The following is a 17,302-nucleotide window of genomic DNA, read 5'->3' on the forward strand; positions in this document are numbered from 1 at the left end:
CTTTTTCTGAAATCCTGTGTGTATGTGTGTGCAGATATCTCTAACAGATACCTTAATCATTTTCATTGGAATAGGAATTAAGTTAAGAGTCATTTTGCAAATAAGGTAAGTCTGGGCTCCCAAAGTAAAAATTCTTATGATCAAAATATTCATAGATTATGAGAAGTTATTACATGCGAGGCACTGCTCTAAGCACTTTGCAGAAGTTATATCCTTTTATGCTGAGAGTGTTTTTTATTATGATCCCATTATATAAGTGAGAGAATTGAAACACAGATTAAGAAATGGACCCAGCCTAGCATGGCAGTGCCCAGTGGCAGAGCTTGGATCAGACCCCAGTGGTCTGTCTGTAGAGCCCATGCCCTAATCATTTTGTTAGGTTGCCTCTCAGATGCTTCCAGTCTGCTTTCTTCCATGTACAAACTATTGTGTGCAATCCTGTATATGATGATGATCGTATTTTATTTTTTTCTGTCTGAGGAAGACTGTTATTTTTCATAAAAGAGAGTTTTCTTACGTGATATGAATTAAGGTTCATTAGGTTAGTTTTCGAAGTTGCATTCTTTGTATCAAGAATTTATTTTTCCACTGTTTAAATTCTTGGATAGATGTTGCTATCGGAGCTCCGCAAGAAGATGACTTGCAAGGTGCTATTTATATTTACAATGGCCGTGCAGATGGGGTCTCATCAGCCTTCTCGCAGGTAAGATACTATTCTATTTCCAAAAGAAGCATTGCTTATAATGCGTATCCTTAAAACTTCCAGGATTATGTGGACTTCTTTTTTCTTAATTTTCTCTTTCAAATACTTCACACTTCATTTCACCGTTTACTTACAGTGACAAATGATCTTATTTTAAGGGATTAATAATTCTTCAAACTCCCTTTTTCCATAAATAAGAGTTGTAGTTCATTTCCACCCTAGCTTATCTATTGACCATTAAATATTTGTCTTTGTATTTCATTAAATTGTATTCCGAGGTAATATCCATATGATTCTAAAATATGCCCATTTGGATTTGATTAACTGTGTCTTCGCCTTGTGGCTAGAGCTCCATATTTCATGAAGATTGCACAGGGAGATCAAACACACATATGATACTCTGGGTTTCTTTCACTGTTGAGTAGTAAGATGACAGCACTTTAATCATGTCTCAGAATCTTACTCTGACTTCACTTTTGTATGCTGAAAAATCATGGCATTTCAGTGCCTAGAAAAAAATGACATTCATATGCAGAGAAGAAAAGTTTTTTCCTTGATATTTGCATGGAAATATTAGCTGGCAGTTATTTTTGATTAGGCAAAAATGAGCAAATGGTTCTCTGTAATTGACATAAAAGAAATGTATTTGCCTAGTAAACAAAAATAGTAATTTTCTTAGTATGAATATCAGCTTAATATTTATAAACCTGTATGTGAACATGAAATTAGACATGTGGAATAGAAAGTACATATCTGGCTAGGATTGTTCTTGTTAAAAAGCCGGCTTTTATCAAAAGCCTCAGTCATAGGCTCCACTAAGTGATTATAGACATCTTGTTTTCCAAATTACTTATTTAATTGTTCATGTTGGGAAAGGAAGTAAATATAGAGCCTGAAGAGACTTAAGGAAGCCAGGCATGGTGGTGTGCACCTGTAATCTCAGCTACTCAGGAAGCTGAGCTGGGAAGACTGCTTGAACCCAGGAGCTCCAGGCCAGCCCAGGTGCCATAGTGAGACCCCTATCTCTGAAAAGACTTGAGAGGGAGTCAGGACTATTTTAGAAAATCTGTACAACATAATTTTCCCTTTGCTCACAAAGTAAAGTAAATTTTTTTAGTCACAAAATAAATATCGTCTGTTCATTTCAAGCTGGAAAATTTGTCACTCTTGAAAGTATTTGATTTAACTAAAATGCAACTTTGTTAGTAGATGTGCCAAGGCATGCCTGGGAAAGCTCATTATTTAGCTAAATCATTGCTTCTCTGGTATATTAGTATTCAAAAACTACTTCCCACTCAACTTTCCTATTTTTCAGAGAATTGAAGGACTTCAGATCAGCAAATCGTTAAGTATGTTTGGACAGTCTATATCAGGACAAATTGATGCAGATAATAATGGATATGTAGGTGAGTAATTAGTTTATCATAGTTTATAAATTGGAATAAGCTCTATTATAGATATTGCTTTATAGTGAAGTACATAATACTGGTATGAAAGACTTCATCTTACTGATAATTTTTTTATTCATTTTTAAAGTTCTCCTTAATTCAAGGATGGGCCTAAAATGATCAAGTAATTCCTCAGCTTAACAGTGTTAGTTACTCAATGTTATAGTCTGTGTTTTTGAAAAAATGAAAGCACTCATGAAAATCAAATAGATAATGAGGAAAAGAAAGAAAACTTATTTAGAAAGGAAATTTGAATGTTTCTAGTCCAAAAATTGAATTTTGTTTTAGTAAACTTCTTTTTACCATAAAGTTTATGATATATCATAATGGGATGACTGTTATACTTGAGTAGATTCAGAGAAAAGAGGAATGAATTGTAAGATGTTAGCATATAGTCTCTAATTTTCTACAAGTAGTGTTTCTAGGTAGTCAAAGGTGATACGTAGTTCAGTACTTATGGCTGAAAAGTAATTCTCTTTGACTAATGATGATCATTAATCTGTGTTTTTTTTTATCCTCCAGATGTAGCAGTTGGTGCTTTTCGGTCTGATTCTGCTGTGTTGCTAAGGTAAGATTGATATATTTCACTGCTTAATGGCAATTTGGTTTAATTGTAAATGATGGGAGGCAGTGTTTAAAATCAGCAGTGGTAGTGACCTCATGATACTCTTTTGGTATTCTGAAGTTTAATTATTGCACTTTAGGGTATTTTTTTCACCTTACAGAGATATAATTAAATCATCAAAGTCAATATTTTTGGACATTTAAATAAAAAGTTATTTTTCCCTGTGCACAGAAATGTAATTAGTATGTACACACATAATAAGGAAGACTCATGAAATTACTTGGTCAATGTAAACTGACAAAACAAATACACTTCTTAAGGAAAAATAATTCTGTAATTAACATTGCTAATTTTATTTCCTTCTCAGGACAAGACCTGTAGTCATTGTTGAAGCTTCTTTAAGCCACCCTGAGTCAGTAAATAGAACGAAATTTGACTGTGTTGAAAATGGATGGCCTTCTGTGTGCATGGATCTAACACTTTGTTTCTCATATAAGGGCAAGGAAGTTCCAGGTTACATTGGTGAGTATGCCTTACAAAATTAATCCTTCATGGTGTGTGGTTCTTTCATTAATCCCACAGTCCTGTTTGGAGCCCTCACCGGTTTTCACCATGGAGATCTTTAGAGCAGGGGCGAGAAATTACCTGATGCATACTTTTCCTCTCCATCGTCCAGATTCTTGCATTGTTCTAACTAATGAGTTGGGCACATTAGAAGGCTGTAGTTGTTTAGACATTATGAGAAGCAAAGGACATAGTATCTCTTGCTATGTTAGTTTAAGGTAAACCAACTGAGCTTAACCCGTGAAATCTCTTTCTTCATATTTTATCCAATTTCAATAATTGAAGAAAGCCAGGTATGGTGGCTCATGTCTGTAATCTCAGCACTTTAGGTGGCTGAGGCTTGAGCCCAGGAGGTCCAGGCTACAGCAAGCTATGATCACACCACTGCATTCCAGCCTGAGCAATGGAATGAGACCCTGTCTCAAAAAATTAATAATCATAAAAATATTTTAAAAATTGAAGAAGCTAGACCTGATTCTATCTTATATAAATAATATGCACGTTAACAATTTACTGCGACTACAAGCTCCTAAGAACCATACCCATTTCCCTATGTATAGACAACTCTCAATTATCTGCTCTGGAGAACGTATCATTGATACAGCTCATCCAAAATCATGGTGGCGAATTCCAAATCATGTATATGTGACTTTATAAGCATTTTTCTAGCAGATTAATGTTCCTAATTGTTTTATTTAGGCTGATATGAAAATAACTACTAGTGAAACTAGCCTGTGGTAGGAGAAGAGCATATCTGGGCATATCATTTAGAGATTAATAATTCACAATATTTATGATCCTCTATTAGGACCTGTCAAGAGTTTATTGTATTCATGACCCTGCAGGCTGCTGTTATCTAAACAGCGTGAAGGGCCCACATACTTATTAAATAATACCATGGATATGTAATAGATGTCTCAGTATGCATTAGGTACACAATGAGCCTGTACCTGAAAGGTACACAATGACTCTGATATCTCTGCTTTAGATCAGACTTATTTTTAATAGTGCCCTGGAAAAGTCATGGCCAGAGCTACAGTAATAAGAGGGTGGGCAAGCCTTCATCTAGTTATTGATTTGAAAATGGCAGTTTGAGAACCTGACCACACAGTAAATTACACATTAACACAGACAAGCTGATGGATAATCTGAAAGACACACACTGAGTAGATGGGGCACTTTCCTTTTATGTAAAACCAGTGTTTTCTCTACTAACAATTCCATTGTGACCAGATATTTTTAAAAATAGTTGAAGACAAACATATGAAACACATAAATAATCATCACATTATTAGAGAAACATATCTTAGAATTATCACAAAATGACTCCCAGGAGAAATAATTCACATGGCAAGCATGTTTAATAAAACCAGGACATTTTGACTCTTACTAGTAGTGGATTATTTTTCACCTCATTTTCATTTACTCTTTTTCTTAACTCAGGACAATGAACTTGTAGATAGCTATTTCAGTTGCAGTGCTATTTCTCTGAGGTATTGAATCTCAGTTATAATTTTGAAATCCAATTGACTTGGACTTCATTATTTTCCAACTAAAAAGATGACTGAAGGATTTATTTGAAATGTATAAAGAATAATATAGATTTTATGCTTGTTTCCTTGAAATAAGTAGGTAAAATTCTTCTAGAAGTGTAAGTTACTCCTAAAATATAAATGAACATGTCAAGAATTACATAAATTCTTTAAACTATCACATATGAATTATTGCTTCTATATAATGAGTGACACCTCAGAAGAATATTATATTTAGCTTGCATGGCAAAGAACCCATTTAGATTCGTGAACTGGGTCTCACTTTCTTGGTAAGATCTGGCTGGGAAGTTTTTGTTTGCTTTTAACAGTTCTTTCTCTTCTTTTGCTTTTCTTTTTTTTTTTTTTTTAATAATTTGGAGATCTTCATGAGCAGATGAATATTTACTATGTCAGATTTGAAATAAACCCTGCCAAACCGCTAGAAAATTTATTGAGAGAATTTTTTAAAAAATTGCACAAATTAACACTGGAAGGTCAAACTAGAAACCAATAACATGTAGAGGAAGGACAGATAATCAGGGCATAAGACTGGAAAGATGACATTTTTAAGAAAACCGTATACGTAGATTTGACTTAATCATGTGTTCACTTCGTGTATAAAAAATAAAAAGCCTTCAGATCAAACAAATCTAAAATTTAAAAAAAGTCATATATAAAATTAGTCATATAACCACATAAGATAGAATTTTTCCAAGTAACATTTGAGCAAAGTGCTGTGTCTATACTTTCTTAGTCAATGTTCTGAGGAAAAAATGACTCCAAAGGAATCTGAACCATTATGCAAGACTTTTATTAGCAACAATGTTTACATTTTTATATATAGGAGGTTTAAGCAAATAACTAAAGATTTTAGTGTTAATAGAAATCTAGAGGAAAGTTCATAAATCTTTATTTATAAAAGCAATTTGTAAAATTTGTATTTTTAATTGTTCTCTCTTTCATATTTCAGGTTAGTCTTTAAAAAGCTGTTTAATAAAGAGAATTCCAGATATTATTTCCAGTAATCTATATAACTTTGACTATTAGCACTTCAAAAATAACAATAGATGTATTTCAGTAAATAGATTAACTGTGATTCTCTATATTTTTGCAGTTTTGTTTTATAACATGAGTTTGGATGTGAACAGAAAGACAGAGTCTCCACCAAGATTCTATTTTTCTTCTAATGGAACTTCTGACGTGATTACAGGAAGCATACAAGTGTCCAGCGGAGTAGCTAACTGTAGAACACATCAAGCATTTATGCGGGTAATGTAAGCTATTTTTATTAATGAATATGTGAACTTCAATGTTGTTGATAGAGAGCAACTTATCGTATTGGTGTCTTTTTATAAAACGTAGATAAAAGCAACTGTTACCCCTCCTAAACTATGACCTTGTTGCTCCAGTTAAAGTATTAGACAGTCTCAACCCAAGTAATTCAGAGTCCTCTTATTGTATCATCCTTTTTCACGTTTATCACATTTGACCTCATCATTTGAAAACACTTGCCTTTTCCTTTCTAAAATTTCATTTTTCCTATCCCTTTTATCTACTTGCCTAGAAATACACATCTTCACTAGCTCAACTGAACCTCAAATCTCTTCCATGGTACGTTTCTTGGGGTGGGTCAGGGGAGGCGGGGAAGTTAGTTTGTTTTTCATAGGACTCCAATGAAGCAGAATACAACATGGCTGCTTTTGGATTATGTCTTTGTCTCCGTGCCAGCTTTGTCAGTGATGTCAGTGGGAACTCGCTCAGTTGTAGCATGGTGGGGATCATCTGTGGGCCAGGACGACAGCTCTCATGATGGTTTGGGGTATGTCCTGCCAAAGCACAGTCGATTTCATGTTTCTTTTATTAAAACACTCATTCCCAAACTGATCATCGCACTCCTCACATTGGTCAAATTTTATCATATGAAGCCGTGCCAGGTCTTTTTCATTAGGGAACAGTGTACTTCATCAGAAAATCTATTGTCACGAAAAGCCAAACTATTCCCAGGAGCCCTTTCTGGGATTTCAAATAGTAGCTTCAGCTTAGGGCTTAATTTTCCCTTAGATACTTATTCCAAGCAAGTGTAAGCAAGCATCATCAAGATTTCAATATACTATTAAATGCTAAGAGCAATAATCCCCATGCTATTTCCTCATTTCCCTTAACAGTTTTTATTGTTGTACTAGAATAAAGCTATTAGATGGTTCAGAGCCAAAAGTATAGAATATTAATGTAACCATCATTTATATGATAGGAATTAAAGAGGTTCTTTTTTTCATGCTTCATAGATGTCGTTTTACTTACCTTAGCCAATTGTAGAGACAAATATTGAGATCGTTTTAAAGGCAATAAAAGGGCCAACATTAGATGTTCACAAAGAAACACGTTGTGTTAAAAATTTGCAGAAGTGATCTGGTTTATTTAGTCCTGTGTTTCTTGGCATCGTTCCTATAAATAAGGGATCATCAAAATTGTACACCTTTTTTGGAGCAAATTTGTAGCAGAAATGATTAGCAAAGGTAAGTGTTTTGTTGCATGTATATTTGTAGTGTTACCATGGTTTTGATGGTAGCAGGATTCAGCTATTGCCTTTGTACCACATTGCAAATATTAAATGATAGCACTTACTGCTGGGATTGTACATGGCAAACACAACTAATAACAGAGCTTTAACTCTAGAGCCAGTATTCTTAACCAGTACATGTTCTGTGTTACAAGAAAGATAGAGGTCTATAATGAAATTTGCCACTTTTTTTTTTTTAAGATGGAGTCTTGGTCTGTTGCCAAGGCTGACTTTTTAAAAATGATCGTTTCCTTCAGTATCTTTTTCTCTTCCTAAGTTACCTTGCTTGTGTTTGGAACACTTTTAAAACTCATATAGAAAGGCAAAAAGTTACTCCAACCCTCTCCTTTGTAACAAACCCACACAGAAGATAAGAACCATAGTTGCAGCTACCCTGAACTTGAGTTCTGTCAAGGAGCTGTAGCTGTTACTTAAGAAGGTATAGGAATGTAATGAGTGTATTTCCCACCTCCACCAGGGTGATAGCCCAAGGAATTAGGAAACATTAACACTCTTAAGTTTCTACAGTCTGAAAACATAAGACAGCAATCTGAATTCTTCCATCTTCCTAATACTAGAAAAGAAGATGCATAACGGTTGGGATGCCTGGGTTGTTCCTGTGTTCCATAAAACACATCTGGTACCATGGTACCAGGAGTGGGAGTGTTAACATATGTATCTATTTTGTCTCTGCATTCCTTACAATGAAATGAAGTGACATTTGTTAATTATATACTCCGCCCACAATCCCCACTTGTCAGAGGACTCCCTGCCTGCCTGTCGGTTGGACATGCTTTACTCGTATAGTTGTCCCTACTGGCCATTCACTCAATTAATTTGATATTTATTGAGTACTTACATTGTGTCAAATTCTGTATATACCAGTGAATGGGACATATAAAGATTATTACCCTCATGGAGCTTATAGTCTACTGGGGTGAGACAAAAAAATATGATAAAAATATGCATTTTAAAGTATTTTGGAAGATACGGGTGATGAAAAAAGGAGGGCAGAGTATAGAAATGTGCAGTGCTGGAGAAGGAGTGAAATGTACAATTTTAAACAGGATACTCAGAGTAGGCTTCATTCAGAAAATGACATCTGAGCAAAGACGTAAAGGAAGTAAGGAAGTTGCCCATGTAGATATGTAGGGCAGTTGTTCTTAGTTTTAGGGTGTAATAGCAACACCTGTAGGGCTTCTGAAAACACAAATTGCTGGCCGCATCTAGAATCCCTGATTTAGTAGGTCTGCAGTAAGGCCTGAGAATTTGCATTTCTGCAAAGTTCCCAGGGGACCCATCCTTTGAGAACACCTGGTTCAGAAGAAGAGTATTCCAGTGAGAAAAGCTGAGTCAAAGGCCTGAAGAATGTACCTGGTTATTTTAAAGAACAATAGGGAGGCAAGGAGGGCTAGAAATGTAAGCAAAGGGAAGAATGGTGGAAGGAGAGATTATGCAAAACCTGTGGCTTTTTCTCTGAGAGAAAGGTGGATCTATAACAGCATTTTGTCAGAGAAGTCACATGATCTAACAGGTATACAAAGGAACACTCTAGCTGCTGTGTTGTGAATAGAGTAGGAGATAAAGAGTTGACACATGGAGAAGAGGCTACTGTGGTAACACAGGTGAGAGATGGTTCCAACAAAAGTGGTGGCAGTGGATATGGTGAGAAGTAGTCGAAGTCAATTTGCTGACATCCAAATTACAATTTGCTGACAGACTGGATGTCTGGCATCCGAGAAAGAGGTTCTATGATGACTCCAGGGTCTTTAGCCTGAGCCACTTGGAGAATGTAGTTTTCATCAATTGAGACAATATTGCAGGAGAACACCTTTTGAGTGGAAAATTCTAGAGTTCAGTCATGGGCCTGCTAGCTAGAGAGACCTATTTTAAGTGTAAATATCAACTAAGCCTTTGTATATACTCATCTTGAGTTGAGGACAGGCAGAGAACAGGAAAGGTAACTTAATATATCTTTGGCATATGGATGGTATTTAAAATCATATTAAGATGGCTGAGATCAGAAGAGGGTCAGTGTCTGCACTCTGGGCCCCTACAACATGAAGAGGTTGGCAAGAAGAGGCCCACAAGGGAGATAAGAAGGTCCAATCAGTAAGAAAGGAAGAAAATCAACAGTGTTTGGCATCCTGGAAGTGAAGTGAATAAAGCCAAAGGGGAAAGCATGATGATGTTTTCTATACGGCAGCTTGATCGAATAAGACGAGGGCTGAAAACTCGCCATGGATTTATAATGTGGAGGCTGTTGGTGGTGGTGACAAAAGCATTTCAGACAGTAGTGGAGGGGGTGGGGGAAAGAAAGGAATTGGAAGCGTTATAGGTTATTCTTTCAAAAGTTTTGCCTCAAAGGTGACCAAAGAAATAGAATTGGGGGTCAGTAGCTGAAGTGGAGTGAAGAGTTCTCTGGGTTTTTGTCTTTTAAGATGGGAGAAGCATTAGCATGTTTTTATGCTGATAGGCATGCTGCAATAGAGTGAAAAACTTGGGATATATGTGACAGGGGAGAAGAGCTGAAACTAAATTCTTGAAGGCAAAAAGGGAAGGATTAAATGTACAAGTGAAAGGGTTGGTTCTAGATAGGTATGTGCATGGTTCATCTGAGTATGTGCTTGCAGGTGCTGAGTAGATGTGATGGGGACTATGGAAGTTCTTGTCTGATTGTTTTAATAATCTCAGTGAACTAAGAAGCAAACTCATCAACCAGAGTATGGATGAAGGAAGTGGTATTTGGAGTTTGGGAAGATGTGAAATAGTCTTCCAGGAGAATGTGAGAGTAACAAAATACAGGGTGGTTGTCAGATGGTGTCTGGGACCACTTGCACTCATTGTCATAAACTGAGTGTAGCCTGTGTGTTTGTGTGGGTTTTTTTTTGTTTGTTTGTTTTTTATGTTTTTTTCCCCAGTCACGTTCAACCTTACAGGCAGGAGTAGATGAAGAGTTACAATTAACCAGGGTTGTGGTTTGATCAAGAGAGTGAAGCAAGCAAGGAGCATGCAGCAGGAGGGAATATACAAAGGAATGGTTATATTTTTGGTTGCGAAGTTGAAGCAGGCTAAGGAGGGGAGGGGTCACACCAAGAGGGTGAAGGACCAGGAAAGAAATTTCAATCGGAGATCCCAGTACAATCAGCAAATTGTTGGAATTGACTATTAAAGGGATTGAGCTGCAAAGATGGCACAGATATAAAATGTAAAAGCCTTGGAGACCTAAAAGTGAGGAAAAGATTGAATTTTGCTTCTATTTTTGCTGACAATTCTTTGATTACCTTATGCAAATGAAAGCCTTTAAACTTTATTACAAAATCCATTGTGTTCTTTGATGGTGGGGAATTCGGCTGTCAAAAAGACTCCAGATCTTAAGTTTATATAAAATTTACGTTTAAAAACTTACTCTCTTTTAATCACAATTCTTTAGTTTTATGCTAGATCTTCTTGGACTAGAGGTGCATTTTTAATAATCTAATAAGGATCTATATCACTGTCATGTAGATTTTTGTTCTGGCATGTTATTTTTCTGAGGCTATGTGTTCATTTATCTGGTTTGTAGGGGAATCAGTTTTCTTAAGTCTAATCATAATTAAAATAGTATCACACAGGATTACTTTGCTTGACTGGTCAAAATTTGTTCCTCAAAAAATAAGGAAGAAATTGTCTTTTTTTTTTTAATTTAAAAAAAAAAAAACTTTGTATTTTAGTTGATTATAATTAGGCCAAGCTTTAATTTTTGCCATCAGAGCCATACAATTATTAGCTTTTGCTAAAGAGTTCATAATGATATTTCTGAAATATAAGGGAAATGGTTAATTTCATTTATACCATTTAGTGTTTTATCTATTTAAATCCTCTTCTATTAGACATTGCTTTTTCCTCTATGGAAAAGATGTTTCCCCATTTATGTAAGTATATGAAAATCTTTGTTTTTGCTTTATTTAAATATACAACTTCATCAAATTTTAGAGATTTCTTAGGACAAGGGATGATTTTGATGCAGTTTTGATTTAGAGAAATCCAAACTGTAACTCGAAACAGTTTTTAGACATGTTAGAGCAGCCATGGTAGTGAAACTTCCCTTGAAATGTTGATGGATGATATCTCTTGGTTGATCTTGATGGAATCTCTGCATCAAAATATCCCCTGATATTTGAGAAGAGAAGAAGGGTGCTACATTGGGATAACAAAAGAAGCAAAAGATTGCCTGTTTGTCTGCATTTCCGATAAAGCTAGAACTACTGGCTTAGTTGCTGAACAAAGAATGCCTGTCCCCAGAGATATTCTGAGAGCCAGTGAATTCAGTGGCCTTAGCGTGTTTTATTAAAATCGTGATATCAACCTACCTGTGTAGATTAGTTAATTCTTTTCTTTCTTTGATTTCTCAAATTCCTGAATTTTAGATTTCTGAAATACAGGGAGTTTATTTTGCTATGTAAATCTTTAGGTGACTTCTAAAACTCATCTTTTTTCCATAGTAATTTCAGGAAAACAAATGTGTATTTGATTAGTAAATTTTTTTGTGTGTTTTATAATTTCCTTTGCTTATATTATTGAGTGATACATGCACATAGCTTAATGAAATGTCATTTACTCCAAAGAAGAAATTTTTTAATGATAGCACACTATGGACTGATTCATATATGCAGACATTTCTGCTGAAAATCTAAGTGTGAGCAAACTATATAATTGTACCAATATTATGGTATTCTAGAAGTGAATTGATTATTATAACATTTTAGTTTTTTGTTAGGTTGCAAGATCTTTGAGGCAGGATATTATTTTTTGCATATTTGTATTCTTAGAGCTAGCACAATCCATTACATAAGGCAGAAAATAAATATTTAACACATTTATGGATGCTGTGTTCTTGGTGCTATTTAAAAAATTCTATAAGAAAAATCTGAGAATGTTCTATTGGTATCATGGTTAGGGCATTTGTCTTGGGGGTGCTGTCTTTTCTCAGGAAATTGTAGTGCCAGATGTTTAACAGTTCTCTACCACTCGAGACAAGCTTACTACATAAAGGGACTGCAATTTTACAGGATGGTGATGGTTCAGGTGCCAACCTATGTCTTGGTCTCAGCTTTTCCTTCCCAAGCCCTACATAAGCACCAGAGAGGTATTTCAAAAATCTAGTCATATTCCTTGCTTAAAATCTTCCTATGTAAGAGCCTCCCCAACCCCTTTTATGTATCGATTAGGTGGCCCTACTTCTTCTGTATTTGGGCATGTCTGTATCAGAATATTCATCCCCCACACTGTCTATGTGGATTTGTGGAACATAGATTGGGACAGGCACTGACTTTCAGTTTTGTATCCCTAGAGCTGCCTTGGACACAGTAGACCCATGAATAGATAGCTTCAGATATTTATTCCTGACATTATTGTTTAGTGATATAAAATTTTTTGGCCCACCCTTTAAATAAATTAACAGGAGGACATGGGCCTGTTGCTCAGCTCTCAAGCTGGCCAGAAATACAGATTTCCATGAAAGTCAAGCAAGAAGACAGACGTTATATAATTTCAGGCATGTGCTAATTTGCATGCTTGTGGGCACCCTATTTTATGTAATTGTCCATAAAAATGTGGCATGGAATCTTCATTATTTTTAATATACATAGCACTTGCCCATCCAAATTTAAAAATTTAAACAAATCTACTTTTTTACTCCCAAATATTTAATCACTTTAAGACATTTTTGATATTACAGATTTTGTCCTTAGGTGGAGCTGCTAAAGTTAGTGTGTATATCCGTCAAATACAGTTTTTGCAAGAGTGCATGTACATTTTATATATTGCAAGAAAAGTGTAATTAATAGCTAATTAGGATAATGAAAGTAATATACACCAGATGTAGAGAAGACCTTGTGGAAAATTAGTATGAATTAGATAGCATGTGATTTGGTCAAAGCAAGCTTGTTGAGAAGAATTAAAACAGTGGACATGTGGAGGGACAATCAGTGGCCGTCTAGCTCCTACACCTAGGGAATAACTTAATCAAGTTTGCTATTGTAATACTCAGGGCTTCAAGCTGTTCGGTTTTCACAAGTCGATAACTTGGGATTTGGCCTTGATTCGCAGCATTCCTATATGGTCAAGGTTTCATGTTGAGATGATCCCTTACCAAGTAATTTAATAAAAGCATCTCTGTATAAGAATGGAAAAGTAATCAGGGATCTTGAGTACTCTGATTCAGGCTCCAAATGTTCTAAATACCATTTAATAAATAGAGGTCTACTCCTTGTTCTGTAACTAATTTTCTATTTAATGTTGATTGGTTGGCAGTAGTTCAGTTTTCTTATTCCTTCCAAATGTTCACCAGAATCTCTTATTCTAGGAAACTGAAATTTAGTAATTCCTTAGTTGGCTTATATGCCTGCATTTTGGAGCAACATACAAATTTTGTCATGTCTGCCTTATGGACACTATGTCATTTAATCATCACAACAATAAGGTATAGGTATAACCACCATAATTGTTATTATTCCAATTTTCAGATAAGATAACTAAGCCATAGACAAATTAAGAAACTTGCCCAATGTTACATAGATAATAACTGGTGGACCCTAGATTTGAACACCAGTGCTTCACCTTTAGACCACTATTGCTTTTAACACATAAATTGATAATGTTGTAAATGAAAAGAAAAAAAAATTACATCCTTTTTGTTTATAATTACACAAAGATATAGAATAGTCTTTTATGTGATGTGTATCATCTTTGTTAAATTACTTCATTGATTTTTATCAAAAGTTACTATATAAATAATATAGCAATACAGCAATAATCTGTGTGATAGGAATTTTTTTCCCTATTCCTTAAGGATTATTAATTGATGAGCTTTGAAAATAATCTATTCCTTACCTGCCTTGGGGCAGTAATGTTTAAGCCATATTGCAATCCTGAAATGTCTATAGATAAATAGAAACCTGGTCCACTGACATTACTCAGTAGGAGGTCTGTCAATTGCAGTGTCATGGATCTACCCTGAGGAACTCATCTAGCATAATATAAACCTCAGTTATGGTTTAAGTTAATATGTCTAGCCTGGGTGAAAACACTTGACTCTTTAATGGTCAAGAGGGAATTTGTTGAATCTATTTTTTAAAATGAGAAGAACCTATAGATTGAAATGGCCATATGAAAAGTAGAGTAAAAATTGAGCCTTAAATTATTAGTATGAAAGACATCACAGTCTGTGACTAATTCTTCAAATTATCTCCTGAGTATAGCAACAATTCTAATACCAAGAAAAACAAAAACTGCATAGATTTTCTCCACTAGTTTCTGTGTAGGTGGGCTATATGTGGTGATGTGAACTGCTCTTTCATATCCTGAGATCATTTCTACTTTTAATTTTTGCAGTGTCTAAAATCTTATTTTATAGATTTCTCATCGACATGTCTTTATGTAATTTCTCATTTGAATTCTGTTATAAATCCTCTTAGGTTACTTTAGTAGTAAAATCTTTTTAGCTTACTCTTTTAGAAAAGGAGAAGTTTGTTTTGTTGAGTGCCCTTTGAAAATCACATTTCTGACTGGACTGCTTGAACAGGTGCTTTCTAAGAGACACTGTTTTATATGTTATTTGATTTTCATATACACTTATCCTGCAGTATCCATGGGGGATTGGTTCCAGGATACTATTCCAGGACCCCACTTGGATACAAAAATCCAAGGATCCTCAAGTCCCTTATATAAAATTGTGCCATATTTGCACTTAACCTTTGTAAATCCTCTCATATACTTTAAATCATCTCTAAATTATTTATAATGTGTAATACAATGTAAATGTTATGTAAATACTTGTTATACTCTATTGGTTAGGGAATAATGACAAGAAAAAAATCTGTACATGTTCAGCACTGATGCAACTATCCATTATTTGCCAACTATTTTTGATCTAAGGTGGCTAAACCCACAGATGTGGAACTGATGGGTACAGAGGGCTGACTCTCTTTGTTTTCATAGACTTGAGAGTCTAGGACACTTTTACTATCTAGTGAAGTGCTTACTTAATCGAATGACAGATGCTTTCAAAGATATTTTCTTGTTGATTATTTCACTGTAAGAAAACAATTTTGAAAATATGGAATTTTTTAGTGATGCTAGCAAATAATCAAATGAAAAAATCATTTGTAAGTTGATAGAAAATATTTTTAAAAGAAAATAATGTCTGCATATACAAATAAAGGTTAAAATATAAGAATTGACAATCACTTGTAATAAACTCGAGCTGTTTCTTTGGAGACAGAAGACAATGAATTTTAAAAATCTGATTATAAAAAAAAAGCTTGTGACCACATATCAACAAGAATAGGAGTAAGAAATGCCATGTAGACATTAGTTAAGATATTAAGTGTAGAAGAATGTTATACAGGGCAGAATGGATTGTGAATGGGTTACAATTTCTGCGTAATTGGTAAATAAATTCAAGAGTTCTTTGTGAAGTACAAAAGCACAATAAACTTAAAAAAAAAATAACCAGTTGCAGTGGGTCAAGCCTGTAATCCCAGCACTTTGGGAGGCCGATGGGGGCGGATCACTTGAGGTCAGGAATTTGAGACCAGCCTGACCAACCTGGTGAAAACTGGTCTTTACTAAAAATACAAAAATTAGCTGGGTGTGGTTGTGCATGTCTGTAATTCCAGCTACTCGGATGACTGAAGTGGGAGGATCATTTGAACCCAGGAGAGGGAGATTGTAGTGAGCTGAGATCAAGCCACTGCCCTCAAGCCTGGGTGACAGAGCAAGACTCTGACTCAAAACCGAAAAAAAAAAAAAAAAACAAAAAACTTTAACAACTAATAAGAAAATCAGTAAAGTGACCAGTGTATACAATTAGATGTACAAAACAAATACTTTGCCTATATGCCATTCAATATCTGTTAGAAAATATGATAGAAGAGTTCCATAAAGAAAGAAAAGGGCTGGGTATGGTGGCTCACACCTGTAATCCCAGCTCTTTGGGAGGCCAAGACTGGAGAAGCCCTTGGGCCCAGGAGTTCAAGACCAGTCTGGAAACATTGCAAGACCCTGCCTCTATAAATATGAAAAAATTGGCTGGGCATGGTGGTGCACACCTGTAGTCCTAGCTACTCTGAAGCTGAAGAAGAAGGATCGCTTGAGCCCAGGAGTTCAGAACTGTGGTGAGCTATACTTCATTCCAGTCTGCTGATAGAGGGAGATCCCATCTCTTAAAAAAAAAAAAAAAAAAAAAAAAAAGAAGAAAAGAAAAAAAAAAGAAAAGGAAAGGAAAAAAAAGGGAATAACTAAAAAGGATGTTTTATAATATCTGGACTCAAATGAATCAAATTTAATTGAAATGTTATTGAGAGATAGAAAACATATAGGGTAATGTTAAATGGGATAAAAAGCACTTTGAAATGATTTATAAAAAGTTTATCATGAAAAATGCGTATAATACCAAGTTATCTTTTAAATGCATAGAAAATAGCACAGAAGAAAATACTCCCAAGTATAGACCTTTATTGGATAACTATTATTGGATGGTATTATTTTTCATTTTTATTCTTTTTGTGTTTTTCATAAGAAATGTAAATGATTTTGTGTGATATGAAGAAATATACATCTTCATTTTTTTAACAGTTTAGATGAAAGATAAGTGTTTGCTTTGTCTTCCATGTACAGTGTTTGGCCTTATTCAGGAAAGAAGTTTTATATTTTTTTAATCTACATGCTTGTTTTTGTTATTAATTCATATGGTTGTTATTTTCCTTAGAAAGATGTGCGGGACATCCTCACCCCAATTCAGATTGAAGCTGCTTACCACCTTGGTCCTCACGTCATCAGTAAACGAAGCACAGAGGAATTCCCACCACTTCAGCCAATTCTTCAGCAGAAGAAAGAAAAAGACATAATTAAAAAAACAGTAGGAATATTTTCCTTTATTCAAATTAT

General features: G+C 34.9%; 1 protein-coding gene across 1 annotated transcript in view; it reads left to right on the forward strand.

The window, feature by feature from the left end:
- ITGA4 (integrin, alpha 4 (antigen CD49D, alpha 4 subunit of VLA-4 receptor)) overlaps positions 1-17,302 on the forward strand; it is an 85,885-nt gene that overhangs the window by 41,746 nt on the left and 26,837 nt on the right. The window contains exons 10-15 of the mRNA XM_012000039.1: positions 609-703; positions 2,019-2,109; positions 2,674-2,719; positions 3,084-3,238; positions 5,927-6,081; positions 17,124-17,273. Coding sequence (XP_011855429.1) covers positions 609-703; positions 2,019-2,109; positions 2,674-2,719; positions 3,084-3,238; positions 5,927-6,081; positions 17,124-17,273 — 692 coding nt within the window. The remainder of the gene's footprint in view (positions 1-608; positions 704-2,018; positions 2,110-2,673; positions 2,720-3,083; positions 3,239-5,926; positions 6,082-17,123; positions 17,274-17,302) is intronic.

This window comes from Mandrillus leucophaeus, unplaced genomic scaffold (assembly GCF_000951045.1).
Source record: "Mandrillus leucophaeus isolate KB7577 unplaced genomic scaffold, Mleu.le_1.0 Scaffold614, whole genome shotgun sequence".
Taxonomy (NCBI): Eukaryota; Metazoa; Chordata; class Mammalia; order Primates; family Cercopithecidae; genus Mandrillus; species Mandrillus leucophaeus.